Genomic DNA, 20,819 nt, shown 5'->3' with positions numbered 1-20,819 from the left:
CCAAATTACGGCCTATTCGGGTTAAAAATAAAGATAAAATCCTTAAAACACTCGAAAAATGAAGATAAAATCCTTATAATACTTGAAATCGAGTGGTACCGGTATAAGGGGGCTATACCAAAACCTGGACCTATATTCACAATTTTTGGTGGGGAAATGTCTGTATCATTGGAAATCCCAAATGTCAAATGACAGCTAATTCGGGCAAAAACGAAGATAAAATTCTCAAATTACCTGAAATCGGGTGGTACCGCTATATGGGGGCTATAGGAAAAAAATGGGCCCATATTCATGTATTGTCATCCAAATCTGAAAAGTGTGCAGAGTTTCAGTTCGATCGGTCAACTGCAACTGCGTTAAAAATTAGTTACTAGATTTGAACTCAATCGGGTGGTACCGCTATATGGGGGCTATAGAAAAAAATGGACCCTTATTAGATTTGGTTTCATACTCATGTATTGTCATCCAAATCTGATTGGTCAACTGCAACTGTGTCAAAAATGAGTTACCAGATTTGAAAAGCAAGTTAAATAAAACACCGTAAAAAACACTGAAAAATGGTAAAAATGGACCAATATTGGTTTTGATTTCATATTCATATATTGTCATCCAAACCTGAAAAGTGTGCAAAGTTTCAGTTCGATTGGTCAACTGCAACTGTGTTAAAAATGAGTTACCAGATTCGAACTAAACGGACACCAAAACAAGTTAAATAAAACACTGTAAAAACCAAAAGCATAATTTTTATATATTAAAACGTATTGTTAATATATGCTAATATTTAAAAAAAAAATATATATACATATATATAGATGAGCTATAAATTAAATTATAATTTCGAAGGTATGACTGTATATATTGAAATCAGCGGAGATTTGTAAATAACTCCCAAATATTTTAACCAGTGTAATTTATCTACTAAAAGTTGGAAACCTGAAAGAATATACCTAACATAAAATTAAATATGCCAGAAGAGCTACCAACAGTGAAAACAGGTCACATAATTTGGTGCTTGTGCGGTTTTGAATCTTCGATTTCCTTTTTCACTTGCAAAAATCTTCGATCAGATTTATGACCAGTCCAACAACCACAGCCAAAAACAATATTTACATAATATTTTTTATTGGTCCAATTAGACCTTTTTGTCGAGTTAACTAACCTCCCTTTTTTATTAGGTACTAGCTTCGCTGCCCCGAATAAGGTAAAATATATTTTGATACATTTATTTGTAGGCCAATTTTCGTCACACATTCCAAATTTCATTGACATTGGACATTTCAATATAATTTGACAAATTTATTTCTGGACCGAACACATCCAAAATTTGGAGGCATTATCTGTTACCATTCTATAGATATTTGCATAAAAAATCTAAATTTTTTGGAGGTCCATCCGATTCTGATGCCATATCTCCGAATCAACGCGGAATTTCACAAATGTTTATAGCCTATGTTACTTTCAGGCCATGTAGTGACACACTCTAAAATTTATAGGAAAATCGGTTCAGCGGTCTTTGAGTCTATAAACATCACACAAACATTTTTCTGCTTTATATATGTATATAGATAGATGTTTAAAAAGAAGAACAAGTTTTGCTAATTGTAGAGAGAAAACTGACAAACTTTTTGTCAGTTTAAGCTTCTTTATGGGGATTTATTTCACACACTATATTTCAATGCAAGCTCCAAGTGGACTATGATATGAAATTGATTTATTTAAGGAAACAAGAGCTTATCCATCTTACCACGCCTCAAATTCAATTAAAATTTATAATTCTATATTGGTGAAAAAACTTGACCAATATTCGGATTGTTGTAAAAGGCCCTATAGTGCTTTTCTACGCTACCAACAACAGCCTTAAGTTTTTCATACAATTTTAAATTTCCCATCACACATAAATTAATATTTTTTCCTTTTTGTTTCCTTTTAGATACCAACAATGAGATCAAGATAACTTCGAACAAAGAAACGAACATCCCAATAACAAAATCACTTCACTACTTTCACATCATAAATTTGGCGTAAATTCAAGATGAATTCGTCACACACCACCAGCACAGCAACGACAACCAAACATAACAAAAATACTCCCACCAGATTAGAGAAGAAAATCAGAAGAAAAATAAAATATCGTGACAAAATGAAATTTTGTAGTAACGCTTTGATTTTAGGATTAATTGTAGTAGTAATATTAAATGTAGATTTAGCGGGAGTTGGGGCACAAACACGTGATCCTAGATTTTACTCAAGAGTAGGTGTTAATGATTATCAATGGCCCAATCCAGGTGATCCCGATTATAGGTATTACATTTTAATTTTTAATAAATTTGTATTGAAAATAATTGATTTCTTTTAATTTAGAACTTATACCTTCAATGATCGCCGCTACGGACACTATCAACCAAATGGTTATGGAGACCAATACCCTGGTAGAAATTCACCTGGCCAATATCCTCAAGGAATGCCAAATGAAGATCGCTTTCGTTTCGATCCGGTAAGTTATATATGTAACAGAATCGGGATATATTGGGAATCAGGAGGACCAGAACGTAGCAGGAATATTAATTTAAGAATCAACATCGACAAAGAGGTGTTCATATTTCGACGTGTTAGACGCTTTGTGAGATGAAGGTGAATGCCTTAGTTTCTGGCTCCTTACACTCTTTGATGATCCAAAGAGATTCCCGAATGAATAATCTCTTTTGATATAGTGAAACAAGGCAATTATTTTCTTGCATTGTAATAAAATTGGGTCAAATTTTTCTACAATTAATAAACGAACATTCTACACAAAAAACTACAATTTCATATTTGTAATTGAATGATGATCATCATTTAATTACATTGACAGAGAAGTGTATCCAATGTTTGATACATTAATTGATTTTGTAACGCATGTGACCATAAACGGCTAAATGCATTAGTCGTAAATGTCCATTAGCAGCTAATCAAACATGTCATCATTGAATACAAAGAAGTTCATCTATCTATTAATGTTGGAGTCTGTCAGATTACACATATGGGTGCACAGCACAACCATATCTAACTTGCACTATCTAGAATGCAACATGTACAAGTCATGTTCACAAATCGTATTGGGATGGGAACACACTAATTAACAACAGATTATTCTCTTTACTATTAGAAAAAATTCAGTTATGTACTTTCATTTTTCTTTTTTATTTTTTTTGTTTATTTTATTCATTCGTTTCATTACTTTCAGAATAATCCCAAGGAAGGGCAAATACCATTTCCTGGTATTTTAGCTGGTTGGCGTGAAGATTTACAAGGTAAACAACGACGTGATTCTTTAACATTGGAGCGCGATGTTTTTGTCACCACAAATTATGGCCAAGTTCAGGGATTCAAGGTGTACATGTACGATAATCCAGATCCAAAATCATTTTATCGCCCATATCATTCGACTGTTGATCGCAGCATGGGAGAGTGTTCAGTATTTCTGGGTATTCCCTATGCCATGCCACCAACATTTGAAGGACGTTTTAAACCGCCCAGATTACATAGAGGTTTCCAATTGTTGCAAGCCGTCGACTTTGGTCCAGCGTGTCCACAACCAGTTCTTTATACTGGTGCTACCAAAGGTGTTATGGATATGGATGAGGATTGCTTATATCTGAATATTTATTCACCGAGGGTAAGTACAAAAAAACTATTTTAATATTGTTACGCATGTCAAGTGTAAAATACGAGTAAGATAGTAAGAAAGATGCTGCGAGTTAGAATATTTGGATACGATAATGGTGCAAGTAAAAAAGATATGAAAATTTTATTTTATTTATTTAGATGTTTATTATAATAACAAATTATAATTACAAAGCACTAGCAACAAAGGCTATCGGCTTAGATGTGAAATATTTCAAATCAGCGCACAAAAATTACATAAGTGTATTTATAATCGTCGGTTCAATCTGATTTTTTTCAGTATATGCTAAAAATAAGTAAAAAATACTTTAGCCAAAAAATCATCAATATGGGTCTAGTTTTTCCTATAGCCCCCATGTAGCGGTACCACCCGATTTCAGGTATTTTGAAGCTTTTAACTACATTTTCGGTGCAACCGAACTTAAAATTTTTACTTGTTTTTCATATTATATCATGGTAGAAAAAAACCAGGGGCCTAATTACGACATTCGATTCGATCGAGTATTTGCTCGTGAATTAAAAAATCGAACTATGAAAACCTTTAGGGCTGAGTACATAAGCTGCCTTGCCTGCTTACCTTGCTTAAAAAAGAATAAATAAGAAATAATAAAGAAAAGGACAACCCAGTTCGAAATTTGCTCGGCCTCCTTTATTCTTTTATTTTTATTATGTCAAATATGAATCAGGAAAGCAAGGCAACCAGGCAAAGCAGCTTATGTACCCAGGCCTTTTGTGCTAAAAATGTGTTTATTTTTTAAACAAACACTAAAAAACAAACTTATTAATGAAACAAGTAAGAAAAGTCTATAGTCGGACGGAGCCGACTAGGGATACCCTATACCACTATCCCTGGACAATCGCTCTCCACGGAACTTCTTTTATATGATTGTGAAAATTTAATTATCAAATATCAGAGATGTTATGACCAAAACCAAAAAGTTATCTAGCATGACAAATACATTTTTATTGCAGGAAAGGACGATTTAGTTCACACAAACTAAAATGTAATGAAACCCACTTATGTAGTACTACTACTTCCGTTGTTTAACCGCTACGTTATTGAAATTTTTACCAATTTCACACAAAAGTTTCAGTCCATTTAACCCGCTAAGTATTATCTGATCTACACGTTGGTTTGTACGCTTCTTCTTCATCATAAACTCAAACTTTGTTTAAAATTTTGGGGGTTATTATTTTGACCTACAGAGCCGCTACAAAATTGATTAAAATTTTGTTTTTGGTCCATTTCATCTCCTGAACATTTCACGATCATCACCAAAAGCTAATCATTTCTATTCTGGCCCGAACCCAACCTCCTTAAAAAATTCGTTACAATCGGTCCATAATTGCGGCCTTAAGCTTGTTTGCAATTTTTAATGGACGGACACACATCGCTAAATCGCTTTATCTCGTCGAGATATGAATTTTGGCATACCAAATAAGGGGTCTGGACGAATATTTCGTGGTGTTACATAAACTTTTAGAGAGACAATATGTAGCATGGGATAAAAATGTGGTTCTCTACACAGAACCCATTATATATTATGCAGTAGGCCCGTTATCTAGCAAACACTTTATTGCAATTTACATCAGAGGAAAGGTCAGTAGTTTCTTTCCATATGTAGGCTAATTTGCCGATATATGTCCTCAAGGAATGAAAATATCGACCAAAAATATAATTTTTATATTTTTCATACAAAAGTAATGGTCCATTTCACCCGCTAAGGAATATCAGATCATCATTCAAAATTGTAGGCATCTTTTTCGACCTATACTCTTACCCGGTGCAAAATTTCGTGACTATTGATGTATAATTGCGACTTCTAGCGAGTTTATTATTACACTACAAACAAATAACGGAATATATTAGGATGTAACTCTGTTATCTGATCATGCACACCAACATAATTAGCATCAATTGAAAGATCAAGCGTTCCACTTTCAAGTATATCTCACTTGTCCGGAATGTCACTTCCAGGAATTAAGATATAAGCTGTATATTAAAATTTTCACAATTTTCACACAAAAGTTTTGGTCCATTTAACCCTCTAAATATTATCCGATCACCATCTCAAATTGCAAGCTTCTCCTTTGTGATATAGTCTTACCTTATTTAAAATTACGCGTTGATCGGACTATTATTGAGACTTACAGAGCCGCTAGAAAATTGGATAAATATTATGTTTTTGGTCCATTTCACCCGTTAAATATTTAACGATCTTCACCAATAAGAATAGGGATCTATTCTGATCTGAACCCGACCTCCATACAAAATTTCGTGACGATCGGTCCATAATTGCGGCCTGGAGGGTGTTTACAATTTATAATGGACAGACGGACGGACGGACACACATTTCAAAATCGCTTTATCTCGTCGAGATATGAAGATTGGTATACCACATTGGGGGTCTCCGACGAAAATTTCGCGGTGTTACATGAATTTTTACCAAAACAAACTTATAATACCCTTTTCCACATTGTGGTAAAGAGTATAAAAATTAGTTTGGGGTCTGGAGGTACATAGTTATATAGCAATAAATTTTAAAAAAATTCAATTTTTTAGTGTTTTTATGGGTTGTACGCGCTTGTTCCATAGAGTGCATCTTGTAAACTTGGTCGAACTTAGGTCCGATTATTTTTTGGGGAATGAAATTGGACTCTTTGGATACTGAATAATTACATTCGATCTGCAAATATTTGCAAATCTTTTGATGACTGCACTTTTAAAATAATGGATTTTGCATGAAATTCATACAAATTTAGCTGTGCATTTGTATGGGAGCTAAATCAAAATATGGACCTATCTTGAGAAATGTTTGCAAGGAGGAGTTCTACCCCCGGAGACACTATAATACCATATTATAGCTAAATATGTTATTAAATATGGGATAACAAGTAAAATTCAACGAATCGGGGGTACCATAAAATGGGCTACATCGAAACATAAATCCGTATTGAAAATGTTTTGCAAGAAGATTTTATACTCAGTGAGAACACGGAATGCAAAATTACAGCCAAGTTGAATTAAAAATGTGGTCAAAATATTCAAAATACCTTAAATTGGGAGGTACGGTCACATGGGGGCTATATCAAAACATGGACCTATGTTCATAATTTTTGGTGGAAATATCTTGTGACCACTAGGAACCCTAAGTACCAAATTACAGCTAATTTGCTACTAAATTGTGGCTTAAATCCTCAAAATACCGAAAATCGGAAGGTACCGTTATATGGGGGCTATATCAAAACAATAGCCGAAATTGTTCATATTTGGCCCATTATTACCCACAGGTACAAGCTGAGTTTGTGCAAAATTTCAGTGACGTATCTCAATTCGTTTGCAAGTTATGAATTTCGCGCCGCTAGATCAGTGCTTTCGACCACCGTGCGCTGGAATGAAACGCCTAACCACTTTAAGAATTTAATTATGTAATTCTCTTTCGAGTTGAGCTTATTAGACCTATTATATACATTGAAAAATTAGGAGTCTACCGAAGTCCCACACATTCAACCGATCTTCAGGCGTATTGAAGATAGGCTTAACCACCCGTGAAACGTAGCGCAATGGTTGAATGTGTGGGACTTCGGTAGACTCCTAATTTTTCAATGTATATAATAGGTCTAATAAGCTCAACTCGAAAGAGAATTAATTAAATATCACTATAAATGACCTTCGCCTTAATAAGGCAAAAATAAAAAATAATTTTAGCATGAGCCAGGCTGGGATTCGAACCTGGGTCTCCGACAACTGAGTATCAAGATTGCCGGCGTCTTAGCGGTCTGAGCCACCATCAACTTGTCAAAACTTTAGTAGACAATAATTGATGATCAAAATCTTCTGATATAGGAGAACAATTACTAATGACGTAGGAATAAAACTTACCATAGTATTTGTGAACATTGAAAAATGGGATTACCAAGCAGGACTATAGGAAAAGTTTGGAGTTTCAATTAACTGACATAATTTCGCATATGCATTTACCTAATGAAGTGCGATATATATACTAGTTTCCAAGCTTTGCCTTCGTCTGCCACAAAAACAACATTCAATACGCCTGAAGATCGGCTTAACCACCCGTGAAACGTAGCGTAATGGTTGAATGTGTAGGACTTCGGTAGACTCTTAATTTTTCAATGTATATAATAGGTCTAATAAGCTCAACTCGAAAGAAAATTAATTAAATATCACTATAAATGACCTTCGCCTTAATAAGGCAAAAATAAAAAAACACTTTAAGAATTATTTGCCTGAATATTCGTGATGATAACGCAATGGACTCAGGTGTCCTCAATGAATTTTGTGAAACCATGCCATTAAGGTGCATTGGTCGGGCTTAACAAAATTCGCTGGGTTTCCCTACAGCGATCAGGATTGAAATAGGGTCTGAATTTGGAGCGACCTTTGTTAGCCAGGATATAATAGAAAGGACCAATGGACTGAATAGCTTAAGCATCTGGCATTCTTATAGAGAAATCGTTAATGATCGAGTCAAAATCAGATTCATTTATTTGGTTCTCAAAAAGCACACCACGAGGATCGTTCAGTACCTGAGAAAACAAAATCTCGTGATGAGCGTTGAATTCGCCAAGAATAATTTTGTTATCCCCTTGCAGCAAGTCGAAAATGGCCAGGAGATAACTGACCCCAATGCTGTTAACGGGCCGAATGTATTCATTTCAATTTCAATTTCATCATCTCCGGAATGGATTGAAATGCTCATAACATCTAGATAACGGATCGGGATGAAGAGAAACGGGTGGAGATGTCAGAATATATCTGAAATGCATCTGAATGATAAATGCGAAATCCCCCTCCCGCCGGATGATTTTATAGTTCCTCGAGTACGAGAGTGAATAATTTTTGTTCAGCTTGGTTTCTTGAAGTGCAGCAATTAGGATGTTATTGTCATGCATGGAGTTGGTGATCTCAAGTAACTTAATTCTAGGACCATTGTAATTGAATTGCATGATCTGAAGTTAGGTAATGGCTATATCACACCATATGCTTTTTCACTTGTATGTTGTCACTTTGGGTATACTTATATACAGAGCAGCTGATGTCATACATGTGAAAAAGCGTATGGTGTGATATAGCCATAACTAAGTCACCAGTATGCAATGGCAGTTACTTAGAATAGGCGGATGGAATTATTAAAAGCCTGTTCATCATGCTGTTGGCTGGAATGAACTGGAAGACTAGTCAGAATACTAGTCGCTCTACTAGCATTAACTTTAGCAGTAGTTTTAAAGGATGGAAAGCTTGGCGGAATGCTAGCCGTTGAACTGGAGGACAGCTAGAAGAATAACTAGCTATATTACTAGCATGGGCAGTAGCATGAGTTTTACAGAATGGAACACAGGACTGAATGTTAGTCGCAGTGCTGGACGAATAACTAACCTGCCTACTAGCTCGGATGGAAAACTAGCCGGACTGCTAGCCGCAGAACTGCTGGATGGAAAATTAGGTGGAATGCTAGTTGTAGTACTGGAAGAATGGCTAGACGGAAGACTAGTTGTTGCTGCTCGGGCGCCTATAAAGCCGGGATTATAGAAATTATTGTTCCTTGTGACAGTTCTTATGTAATAGATATGTATTCAAGTGAATGAATAAGATAAGCATTTATATATACCGATACACGTGATATCTCTCTCTTATTTAAATTACTTTAACTTTTCCCTTTCATAGATTGACTTCTGTTATTAACTTAAATTGGTTTTTAATTTCAGACTGGCGCTGGTGTGGCTCAAAAGTATCCCGTTATGGTTCACATACATGGCGGCGACTTTGTACGTGGAGCCTCAAACCTATTTCAAGGTCATATATTGGCATCCTTCTATGGCGTCGTGGTTGTTACATTCAATTATCGCTTAGGAGCCCTCGGATTTCTTTCAACTGGTGATGAAAATTCTCCCGGAAACTATGGTATACTCGATCAAGCCATGGCCCTGAAATGGGTTTATGATAACATTGAATTTTTCAATGGAGATCGTGATTCCATAACTCTTTTTGGACCCGGTGCTGGGGCTGCATCAGCTGGATTACTAATGGTTGCCCCACAGACTAGACATATTGTAAAACGTGTGATAGCTCAATCTGGTTCAGCGTTGGCTGATTGGGCTTTAATACAAGATAAATATCGAGCTCAAAATACAAGTCGAGTGTTTGGCCAGTTGTTAGGATGTTCCCTAGAATCTTCTTGGAAATTGGTGAATTGTTTAAGAACCGGACGGAGTTTCTATGAATTAGGTAATGCTGAATTTCCACCCGATGTGGGTACCTTTCCGTGGGGTCCTGTATTGGATCATAATTTCACTATGCCTGGTGATGATTGGTATGATGGATGGCGGGAAAAAGACTGGAGATTCCTGCAAGATACCCCTCTGAATTTAATACGCCAAGGAAAATTCAACAAAGGTATACAATATATGACAGGTGTAACGACTCAAGAAGCTGCGTTTTTCGTGTCACAAAATGAATCTTTGGCTCCGTATTTTGAAATCGATAAGAAATTTTTTGATCAAAAAATACGAGAACATGTTTTTCGCTACAATTATACATTGAATCCAAATGGTGTTTACGAGGCCATTAAATATATGTACACATACTGGCCAGATCCAAATAATAGTACCATTATAAGAGATCAATATATAAATATGTTATCTGACTTTTATTATCGGGCACCCGTTGATCAAATGGTCAAAGTTTTATTGGAACAAAAAGTTCCTGTCTTTATGTATGTTTTGAACACAACTGTCGAGGCCTTAAAATTACCCGAATGGAGAAAATATCCGCATGAAATTGAACACTATTTCTTGACGGGAGCTCCCTTCATGGATGTGGAATTCTTTCCAAAAAGTGCCCATTTGGAAAGAAATATGTGGACCGACAATGATCGTAATATGAGTCATTTCTTCTTGCAAACATTTTCGAATTTTGCCAGATATGGGTAAGTTCTCAATCAAATGTATTGCTGATTTTTGTGATAATAAATTGTTTATGTTATATTTTAGGAATCCTACACCACAACAAGTCTTGGGATTACACTTCGAACGTGCCTATCAGGGAGAAATTCGTTATTTGAACATCAATACAACTTATAATTCTTCAATATTGCTAAATTATCGTCAAACGGAGAGTGCATTTTGGTCTCAGTATTTGCCAACTGTTATAGGAGTTTTTGTACCTACTTATCCACCAACTACCGAATTTTGGTGGGAACCAAAGGAACCACTCCAAATTGCATTTTGGAGTATGTCCGTGGCTTGTTTCTTCCTAATTGTTTTAGTGTTTATATGCTGTATAATGTGGAGAAATGCCAAAAGGTAAGGCAACAAACAAGCTAAAAACTATACAATGTTATATTAGGCTACAAATATCTTACTCACCTAAATTCCGGATAGAGTTGACAAATTCTTCAACCAAAAAGCAAGTCCTTTTATATATGTAAATATTACGTATTTAGTTGTTGTTGTTACAGTGTTTCTTATTATGTTTGTATGTTCCTTCTTTTGTTCAATCTGGCTCTGGGGCTATCTCCAGTTCCAGGAAAGTGGCAGCTTCGATGGGATGTAACCACAGATCCACTGGAGTTAGATGAGTAGGGTTGTTTTGTTTTGTGTCGTGCGGGCCCATGCCACGGGCACGGCGCGGTCGATTTCCGCCCAATAAGAATTTAGGCGACTGCAATATCCCGAGCGTAGTTGAGCCAAAACTACTCTAGTTTGTCGTGGCAGCTGACGCTCCTCAGCTGCGATAGATGGGGGATATATTTCGAGGACTTTATTCACACTATAACTGCTTAAGGTCTTGAATACCATTTAAACCTGCTTGATACGCTTGTTGATCTAGGGGTTCTCTCCTGTATCGTTGGATCTCTCCCTCTAGAGCATGGATATCCTTCCTGATCTGCCTGTATGTACCGGGCCTACCCACAAGATGGTGATTGGGATGGCTCACACGGTAACATCCAAGCAGGTACTGCAACGAAAGCATCTCATTGTGTTGCTTTACTGGAAGAATCTTTGCCTTCTCATGTAGATGGTCCACTGAAGATTTGAGGAGGCACCCTTTTGCTGTTCTCAGGGCGGCATTCTGGCAAGTTTGAATCTTTTTCCTATTCGTATCACATAATCTTACCACAGACCGACCTATTGCGTTATATGTGGTCAACAAGGTTTCTTTATCTGCACCCCAAGTGCTGCCGGATAGGGACTTGAGGACCTTGTTCCTACTTTTCAGTTTATCGCAGATAGCTGTGACGTGCGCGCACGACGTGAAACTAGTGTCGAATGTGACCCCTAAAATATTGGGGCAGTTTGTGGTCGGAATTCTGCTACCGTCGACCACGACATTCAATTCTCTTCCAAACTGCGCTGTCCATGTGGTGAACAGAGTGGCTGATGATTGAGGAAAAAGGTGGTAAGATCGGTTAAATAGTTGTTCAGTCTCTCGCAGATGTCATCAGGAAAGGTACCCGACGCCAGGATCGTGCAATCATCCGCATACGTTACGATCTCGATGCCGTCTGGAGGGGGCGGAATACAGGAGAGGTAGAGGTTAAACAGTTCCGGAGATATCACCCCACCTTGGGAACTCCCTGTTTCACTCTACGGGGTTTGGACTTCTTGTTCCTGAATTCTACGTACGACTGGCGTCCACACATATAATTGACTATCCAACGTTTCAAGCTTGACCGGAGGGTTGTCTGCTCAATGTCCTCAAACAGCGTGGAGTGCCTGACTGTATCAAAGGCTTTTGATAAGTCAAGCGCCACCATCACTGTTCTATCGCACGGCCGTCTCTGGTTGAGTCCTTGACAAATATGTGTGGTAATGGCGTGCAGAGCTGTGCTGCTTACGGAATCGATGCTGATGATCGGCAACTTGATGGCTATTTCTGATACTGGGGAGGACTAAGGCCTCAAGGGTCTTTGCTACGGGCGACAAAAGCGAAATCGGCCTGTACGCTTCCAGACTTCGGAAACAATGAGGGTGGATAGCGACAAGTTGAGAACTTTAGTGAGATACTCCACTCCCAGCTCATCCAGCTGCTTCAGCATTACCATGGAGATTCCATCAGGGCCCAACGTTTTGGATGATTTAGCGTTCCTGATCCCCCACCTCCACTTCTGGTGCGATATTTCCTTAGCACATTGTAACCATCACAATGTTGTAAGCTACAGTTGTTGTTGAGCTTGGTTTCTTGCACCGCAGCGACCTTGATGTTCTTCCGACTCATGAAATCTACTATTTCCTCGATCTTACCTCGGAGCCCATTGCAATTAAATTGCAAAAAGGATGCATTCTCTGGGATTGGGACAACAACGGCTGGTATTAAAGGCTGCGCGTGCGGTTATTGTCGAGGGGACAGCGGGGAATTTTCGTAGTCAGACGACGAGGGAGTTTCGTAATCCCACATAGTCCCTGTCGTAATCCTCACGTGGACAAGTCCAGAGCAACCCCTTAGATGCACCCACTCCTGGCATCTATTGCATCTCATACGTATTTAGTGGGCTTTAAATATTTTGTAGCTCTTGTTTGGACCTCTGAGCTTACCGACAAAAGTATGGACTTGGATTAAAACTTAAAATGTCAGGTACCTGATAAAATGGACCGCATTGTCCATTTTGCAAGTGGATCTTTTTGGGAGTCATTCTTTCGATAAATGTCACGCCCAGCAGTAATTTCAGCTGTTCACCGTATAATTCAGAGCTTTTTGGCCATTATGTCAGCAAGCATGGATTTGCCTAAGATTTCCAGAAATATTGCGACATGCTATGTTTGGACCAACGCAGTATCCAGTTCCAAAGTTGTCGTGCTTATCAGCTGTGTATGTTTTTTCGGCTTTCGGGCCTTTTTCTCAGGAAGTATGGACTTTCCCCTAAAAAAAACTTGTACCAAATCAAAACTATTCGAAAGCAGGTCTTTAACTGCACTTCTGCGAAATTTTGAAATTTAGTGGGGGAGGTACACGATGGAGTGGACCGACATAGTTTCTTTATCTGCACCCCTAGTGCTGCCGGCTAGGGACGTAATAACCTGGTTCCTACATATTAGCTTGTCGCAGATAGCTGTGTGACGTCAGTTGTCAGACCAGGTGACATGATTGTTAAATTTGGCGAACTGTGAAACTCTGCGCTTATTCTGGTAAGGGCGTCCTCATTGACCGCGCAATATGTACAGTGATCAATCTGCCCAGCACTATACCCCTCTATATCTATTATGATATACCCATAACTCATGATGAGCATTAAAGTCTCCCATGACCAGACGGTTATGACCTTCCAAAAGCGATTAGCCCGTTGGGCCTATACCTGAAGTACAGCTATTTATCATCGGGATGTCTACGTTCAGCAACACTACCTCGGCAGTTACATACCATACATCCCATGTACGTGTCATTAGAGCCAGGCTCAAGCGAAATTGGTCTGTATTGAACATGCTGGTGCAATAAGAAAGCTAATCCCCACCTCCACTTCTTGTGCAATTCTTCCTCAGTATGTTGTAACAATCACAACGCTGTAAGCTGCAGTTGTTGTCGAGCTTGGTTTCTTGCGCCGCTGCGACCATGATATTCTTCCGGCTAAGTATTTCCTCTGTCCGTTGCAGTGAAATTGCAAAAATGATGCATTTTCAGTGATTGGAACAACATTGATTGAGTGTGCGGCTGCTGTTGCGTAATCTGACGACGATGACTCACTCGGTGCTGTGTTCACGTAGCATGCAGCAACAAAGTCCTTGTCGTAGTCCCTCGCATGGACAAGTCCAGAACAACCTCTTAGATGCACCCACTCCCGAAATCTATTGCATCTCACCGAAGATTGGATTTGTGTGAAGATGCGAATGTGAAAATTGATCACAAATAGATTGGTCCTGGGTTTCCCGGCACGGACCAAAAGAATCCGTAGCAGGCATTCCGGGATATGCTGCTCCCAACACAGAAAAACGATACAAATACAATCATGTGTACACTGAAGTGGCAGCCGTTGGCCGGTACACGGGTGTTGTTGGGTAGGGGTGGTACCCGTGGGAGTCCAACTTCGAACTTGATCTAAGTTTTAACAAAATATTACGAGGATCAAGTTTGGCCCATCTTCGAACATGATCTAAGCTTGGACAAAATATTACGAGGGCCAAAACGTCTGTACCAAATTTTAACGCTTTATCTTTAATATTGCGACCTGTATCTTGATTTCAGTAGACCGAAGGGCGGATAGAGGTACATTGTTTATATCGACAAAGAATTTTATGCTGATCAACAATATTTACATATTTTATAGTGTCTCAGATAAATATTGTGGTGGATGATATACAAATATAAGTTTTAGGCTATATTGCTGTCGGTAAAGCGACGTTTATACATATATAACAATAATTTTTACATTCTTAAAATTTACTTTATAATTTTCCTTTTATTTCCACTCCATCTAGGCAATCCGATCGTTATTACGATGAAGATGTATTTATCAATCACGATGGCACTGAATATGATCACGAGTCTAGAACTACCGGTGTCGATAATACTAATTTAGCAGCAAATCATCAAGTAGTGCGATCACGTGATAATCTCTACGAATATCGTGATTCACCATCATCGAAAACCCTGGCCAGTAAAGCATTGACCGATACAACATCAATAAGATCTCCCAGTTCGTTGGCAACCACACAAAAAACAAGTGGTAGTCAATCTTCATTAAAATCCGCAATATCACTAAAGGAAAGTAATGGTGGCGGCGGGACATTTTCACCTTATTCGCGACCGGCACGTAGTGAAGCTAGTGTTGCACCATCAGCACGGGTCATAACTAATGGCGTAGCTGTAGCATCGTTAAATCAACCTAAATCTGTGGAAGAAAAACGTTTACTGCAACGTGAACCAATTCCCTTATCATCTACACCTGTTCCCATGGTGGAACAAACTTATAGACAACCATCAAAACAAACAGCATCAACATCAGTTCCAGTTCCCATGGAACAAGCTTATAAGCCAGTATCAAAACCATTACCTAGTAGTCGAAGTACAACACCAGTGCCAAGTGCACGTTCAACTACCACAACAACAGCCACATTATCTTCCGGCATAAGTGTTCAACCCTTGGTTGGTATATCAAAATCCCAATCTCGTACACAAGTTATAGAAGGTGTACCTCAAACATCTGTATAAGAAACCGCTCTCTAAATATTACAATAACAGAAAAAGTATCAATGGAGATATTTCTTCCGTTACTGTTACATTTAGAGAGATACATACGAATATATGTATATGTAGCTAAATGTTTAAGTAAAACTATATTTTGCTATCTTCACAAAATAAAGTTTTATTTAAATTGAGTAATTATAAGAAACAAATGAAGGTGGATACTTTAAATGCTCACAATTCAACCAACAAAAATTGTTTGGAATTCATGTCATTTTCATAATGAAAATCGTTGGACAATAAACAGATTTGTATATGTAAAAATATAAATAAATATAAGAAAAAACAGCCTCCAACTGAACTCTATTAGGGTGTACTGATTCATACCAATATTGCTTTTATTGCTTCACGTACATTGCAACATTATTTTTATTTTATTATTGTAACGTAAATTGTTCCCTTTTCAATTGTTTCTTATTTATGTATTTAAAATGACAAACACAAGAACAGCCAATTTCTTTATTAGTTATTTCTAAGAAGAATCTAAAGTTATGTACATTAAAAAAGGATATGCAACGACAATATTTAATAATTAATTTTAAAACCTACATATGCACATCAATTTGCAAGACCTGTAAGGTCATAAGATTTGTGTATATTAAAAATAAGTACATATATTTTTGTATTTTTATGATATACATACATTTAAAAACTAAGGCATTTATACTAATAGTTTTCTAATATTTAAAATAATTGTTTTGTTTATTGTTGAAGTTCAATCTCATTTTCGATTGTTTGAGTGGAGTATTCCCCCATTGGCTCAACTTCATTTATTACCCTCTATTACAGAGAGTAATGTTTTTCAAAACGAACTGACAGTGTTGCAAAATTTTACTGATCGCTACCAATATCATGATTTCATCCCGGCGAAGGGAATTATCAATTGGCTTCTCAGTTTTTGAAATGATGCCTTTTTAGCGAAAAACCGAACTCTTTAAGTGTCTAGTATTCTCATATGAATGAGAATCACACTCACTTTTCGGCTTTTCCAAAGAAACACCAAAATCAAAATATTTTGCAACATGTCAGCACGTATCAACTAAGAATTCTTCGAATTCTGTGAGTTGAAAAGAACACCAACACAGTTGCCTGTGAGGTTGTTATTGGAATTTTGTTTTTTTGTTTTTTAACAAAGCTCCATTCATTCGCCCGTGCCTCGGCTGTTTTTTGTTTGTTTTGTTTATTGTTGAAGTTCAATCTCATTTTCGATTGTTTGAGTGGAGTATTCCCCCATTGGCTCAACTTCATTTATTACCCTCTATTACAGAGAGTAATGTTTTTCAAAACGAACTGACAGTGTTGCAAAATTTTACTGATCGCTACCAATATCATGATTTCATCCCGGCGAAGGGAATTATCAATTGGCTTCTCAGTTTTTGAAATGATGCCTTTTTAGCGAAAAACCGAACTCTTTAAGTGTCTAGTATTCTCATATGAATGAGAATCACACTCACTTTTCGGCTTTTCCAAAGAAACACCAAAATCAAAATATTTTGCAACATGTCAGCACGTATCAACTAAGAATTCTTCGAATTCTGTGAGTTGAAAAGAACACCAACACAGTTGCCTGTGAGGTTGTTATTGGAATTTTGTTTTTTTGTTTTTTAACAAAGCTCCATTCATTCGCCCGTGCCTCGGCTGTTTTTTGTTTGTTTTGTTTATTGTTGAAGTTCAATCTCATTTTCGATTGTTTGAGTGGAGTATTCCCCCATTGGCTCAACTTCATTTATTACCCTCTATTACAGAGAGTAATGTTTTTCAAAACGAACTGACAGTGTTGCAAAATTTTACTGATCGCTACCAATATCATGATTTCATCCCGGCGAAGGGAATTATCAATTGGCTTCTCAGTTTTTGAAATGATGCCTTTTTAGCGAAAAACCGAACTCTTTAAGTGTCTAGTATTCTCATATGAATGAGAATCACACTCACTTTTCGGCTTTTCCAAAGAAACACCAAAATCAAAATATTTTGCAACATGTCAGCACGTATCAACTAAGAATTCTTCGAATTCTGTGAGTTGAAAAGAACACCAACACAGTTGCCTGTGAGGTTGTTATTGGAATTTTGTTTTTTTGTTTTTTAACAAAGCTCCATTCATTCGCCCGTGCCTCGGCTGTTTTTTGTTTGTTTTGTTTATTGTTGAAGTTCAATCTCATTTTCGATTGTTTGAGTGGAGTATTCCCCCATTGGCTCAACTTCATTTATTACCCTCTATTACAGAGAGTAATGTTTTTCAAAACGAACTGACAGTGTTGCAAAATTTTACTGATCGCTACCAATATCATGATTTCATCCCGGCGAAGGGAATTATCAATTGGCTTTTCGAAGAATTCTTAGTTGATACGTGCTGACATGTTGCAAAATATTTTGATTTTGGTGTTTCTTTGGAAAAGCCGAAAAGTGAGTGTGATTCTCATTCATATGAGAATACTAGACACTTAAAGAGTTCGGTTTTTCGCTAAAAAGGCATCATTTCAAAAACTGAGAAGCCAATTGATAATTCCCTTCGCCGGGATGAAATCATGATATTGGTAGCGATCAGTAAAATTTTGCAACACTGTCAGTTCGTTTTGAAAAACATTACTCTCTGTAATAGAGGGTAATAAATGAAGTTGAGCCAATGGGGGAATACTCCACTCAAACAATCGAAAATGAGATTGAACTTCAACAATAAACAAAACAAACAAAAAACAGCCGAGGCACGGGCGAATGAATGGAGCTTTGTTAAAAAACAAAAAAACAAAATTCCAATAACAACCTCACAGGCAACTGTGTTGGTGTTCTTTTCAACTCACAGAATTCGAAGAATTCTTAGTTGATACGTGCTGACATGTTGCAAAATATTTTGATTTTGGTGTTTCTTTGGAAAAGCCGAAAAGTGAGTGTGATTCTCATTCATATGAGAATACTAGACACTTAAAGAGTTCGGTTTTTCGCTAAAAAGGCATCATTTCAAAAACTGAGAAGCCAATTGATAATTCCCTTCGCCGGGATGAAATCATGATATTGGTAGCGATCAGTAAAATTTTGCAACACTGTCAGTTCGTTTTGAAAAACATTACTCTCTGTAATAGAGGGTAATAAATGAAGTTGAGCCAATGGGGGAATACTCCACTCAAACAATTTAAAATAATTTTTAAGAAACTAAAAAACAACCCCATGAATTCAAATCCATATCAAAACATTCCATTTTTAATTAATTTCATTAAGTACGTATTTTAATTTAATTTAAAATAAATTTATATTAGATTTAAAATTCTGAATATACAAGGTATACAGTGTACATATATAAAATTTTTGGAATTAAAAATCTATTAACAAAAACATTATTCTGCTTTTTTGTTTATTTTTTACTTTTTTGTCATACAATGCCGCCTTTAGTATAAGTTTATTTTTTAATATTTTTTTGTACATTTATGAATGCGAATTCTTATATCACATATCAGTGAATCCGTCCAATATTTGTATATGTTTTCGGTCTGTTTATTTGTTCAATTGTGTTCAAACGTGTATCGTTAACATATACCATAGAATTAGTTTGTTAGAGAACAAAATTCTGTTTATGTGTTTTATATAGTTTATTATTATTCTTATATATCATCTTGCAATTTTTACATGTATTCCCATAGACTAATTTATGTTTTAATTGTTTATAGTATCCATGACATATAAATAAATCATCATATATCATATTACAAATGTGTTGTCTTAATCATCTTGTTGTCTGTACATTATCATCATATTGTTCGTGTTCTGAATATTCATTGCATTCATTGGTTGAATTTAAAACAAATAAAACTAGTAAGGAAAGGATCAAAGCCACAAATTATAGAGATACGCGAGTAATCCCAGCAAAATAAATTGGAAGTAGTGCAATGTAGCCTAGTTATTTCACGGTATGTTTTGATGCAGTTCAAACGGAGTCGTGAAAGAGGCACTCCATTCCTTACATTTTAACCGCATTCGGATGCGATCCAATGATTGACATCCTTTCCTCACATTTTAACAGCATCTGGATACAGTTCAACTGGAGTCTTGATAAAGGCACTCCAATTCCTTGATTGGAACTTGACAACTAAGCCTGCTACTCGTTGAGGTGCCCAGGTATCAACGAGGCTCCGTTATAATACAGTCGGTACCCTGACTGCAAACCTTAAACACCGATAGGCACGTGGTCGCTTAACACCCCGGTGTTAGGGGATCTCGAATTATTTTGGTAGGAGATCAGTAACCAAATATATGTCACTCACCCCAAAAGTACACTGTAGGATTTCAGTGTATTGTGTAGGTCTTCGACAACCTTTGGTCAGTCACAACCCCCCAGTTCAACACTAAAGAAATTGAATGAGCAGATTGTGGCGTCAAGCCCCCGCATCGCGCCAAGATTGTTATCCCCGGCGGGGATAAAATAACTATAAACTGAGTTACGTCTACCAAAAATCCCTTACGAAACCCATGATTTTGGGAGGACTTTTTAGCTGGGAATGATTGACATCCATTTCTGACATTTAAATTGCATTCGGATGCAGTTCAAACGGAATCGTGAAAAATGCACTCCGTTCGATACATTTTACAAGCAGTTTCTTAGTGATCCCTAGCAAGCAAGCCAATTTGTAGATACCTACAACTACAAATTTTTTTCAAGGACAGAAAAACTGTGCATCAGTTTCTAAAATCTATATGTATCTTCTATATATAAAAAATTGAAATTTGTTTGTTTGTTTGTGCCTTATAGACGCAAAAACTGCTGAACAGATCTTCCCGAAATTTTTAAGTTTTGTAAGTATGACGGAATTTGATGTAGAAATAAATTTACCAAATTATATTCAAATCGGTTCAGATTTGGATATAGCTCCCACATACATATATTTTCATCCGATTTCCTTTTTTATGCACCAAACACGCTATTAATGTCCAATTTTAATAAAATTTTGACTGTGTGACGGAACTTGGTCTA

At 36.9% G+C, this 20,819-nt stretch overlaps 1 protein-coding gene across 5 annotated transcripts in view; it reads left to right on the top strand.

Moving 5' to 3' along the window:
* Gli (carboxyl ester lipase-like protein Gli) overlaps window positions 1–16,157 on the top strand; it is a 41,509-nt gene extending 25,352 nt beyond the window's left edge. For all 5 annotated transcript variants that reach the window (XM_073968067.1, XM_073968069.1, XM_073968070.1 and 2 more), the window contains exons 2-7: window positions 1,931–2,301; window positions 2,362–2,494; window positions 3,224–3,655; window positions 9,391–10,610; window positions 10,675–10,986; window positions 15,094–16,157. In XM_073968067.1, the coding sequence (XP_073824168.1) occupies window positions 2,033–2,301; window positions 2,362–2,494; window positions 3,224–3,655; window positions 9,391–10,610; window positions 10,675–10,986; window positions 15,094–15,826 (3,099 nt within the window). In that variant the 5' untranslated portion in view covers window positions 1,931–2,032 and the 3' untranslated portion in view covers window positions 15,827–16,157. The remainder of the gene's footprint in view (window positions 1–1,930; window positions 2,302–2,361; window positions 2,495–3,223; window positions 3,656–9,390; window positions 10,611–10,674; window positions 10,987–15,093) is intronic.
* Window positions 16,158–20,819: the final 4,662 nt, after the last annotated feature.

Source organism: Musca autumnalis, unplaced genomic scaffold, assembly GCF_047663935.1.
Source record: "Musca autumnalis isolate F117 unplaced genomic scaffold, ASM4766393v1 scaffold_2, whole genome shotgun sequence".
Taxonomy (NCBI): Eukaryota; Metazoa; Arthropoda; class Insecta; order Diptera; family Muscidae; genus Musca; species Musca autumnalis.
The sequence above is the reverse complement of the archived record's forward strand: the minus strand, read 5'-3'. Positions and strand labels throughout refer to the sequence as shown.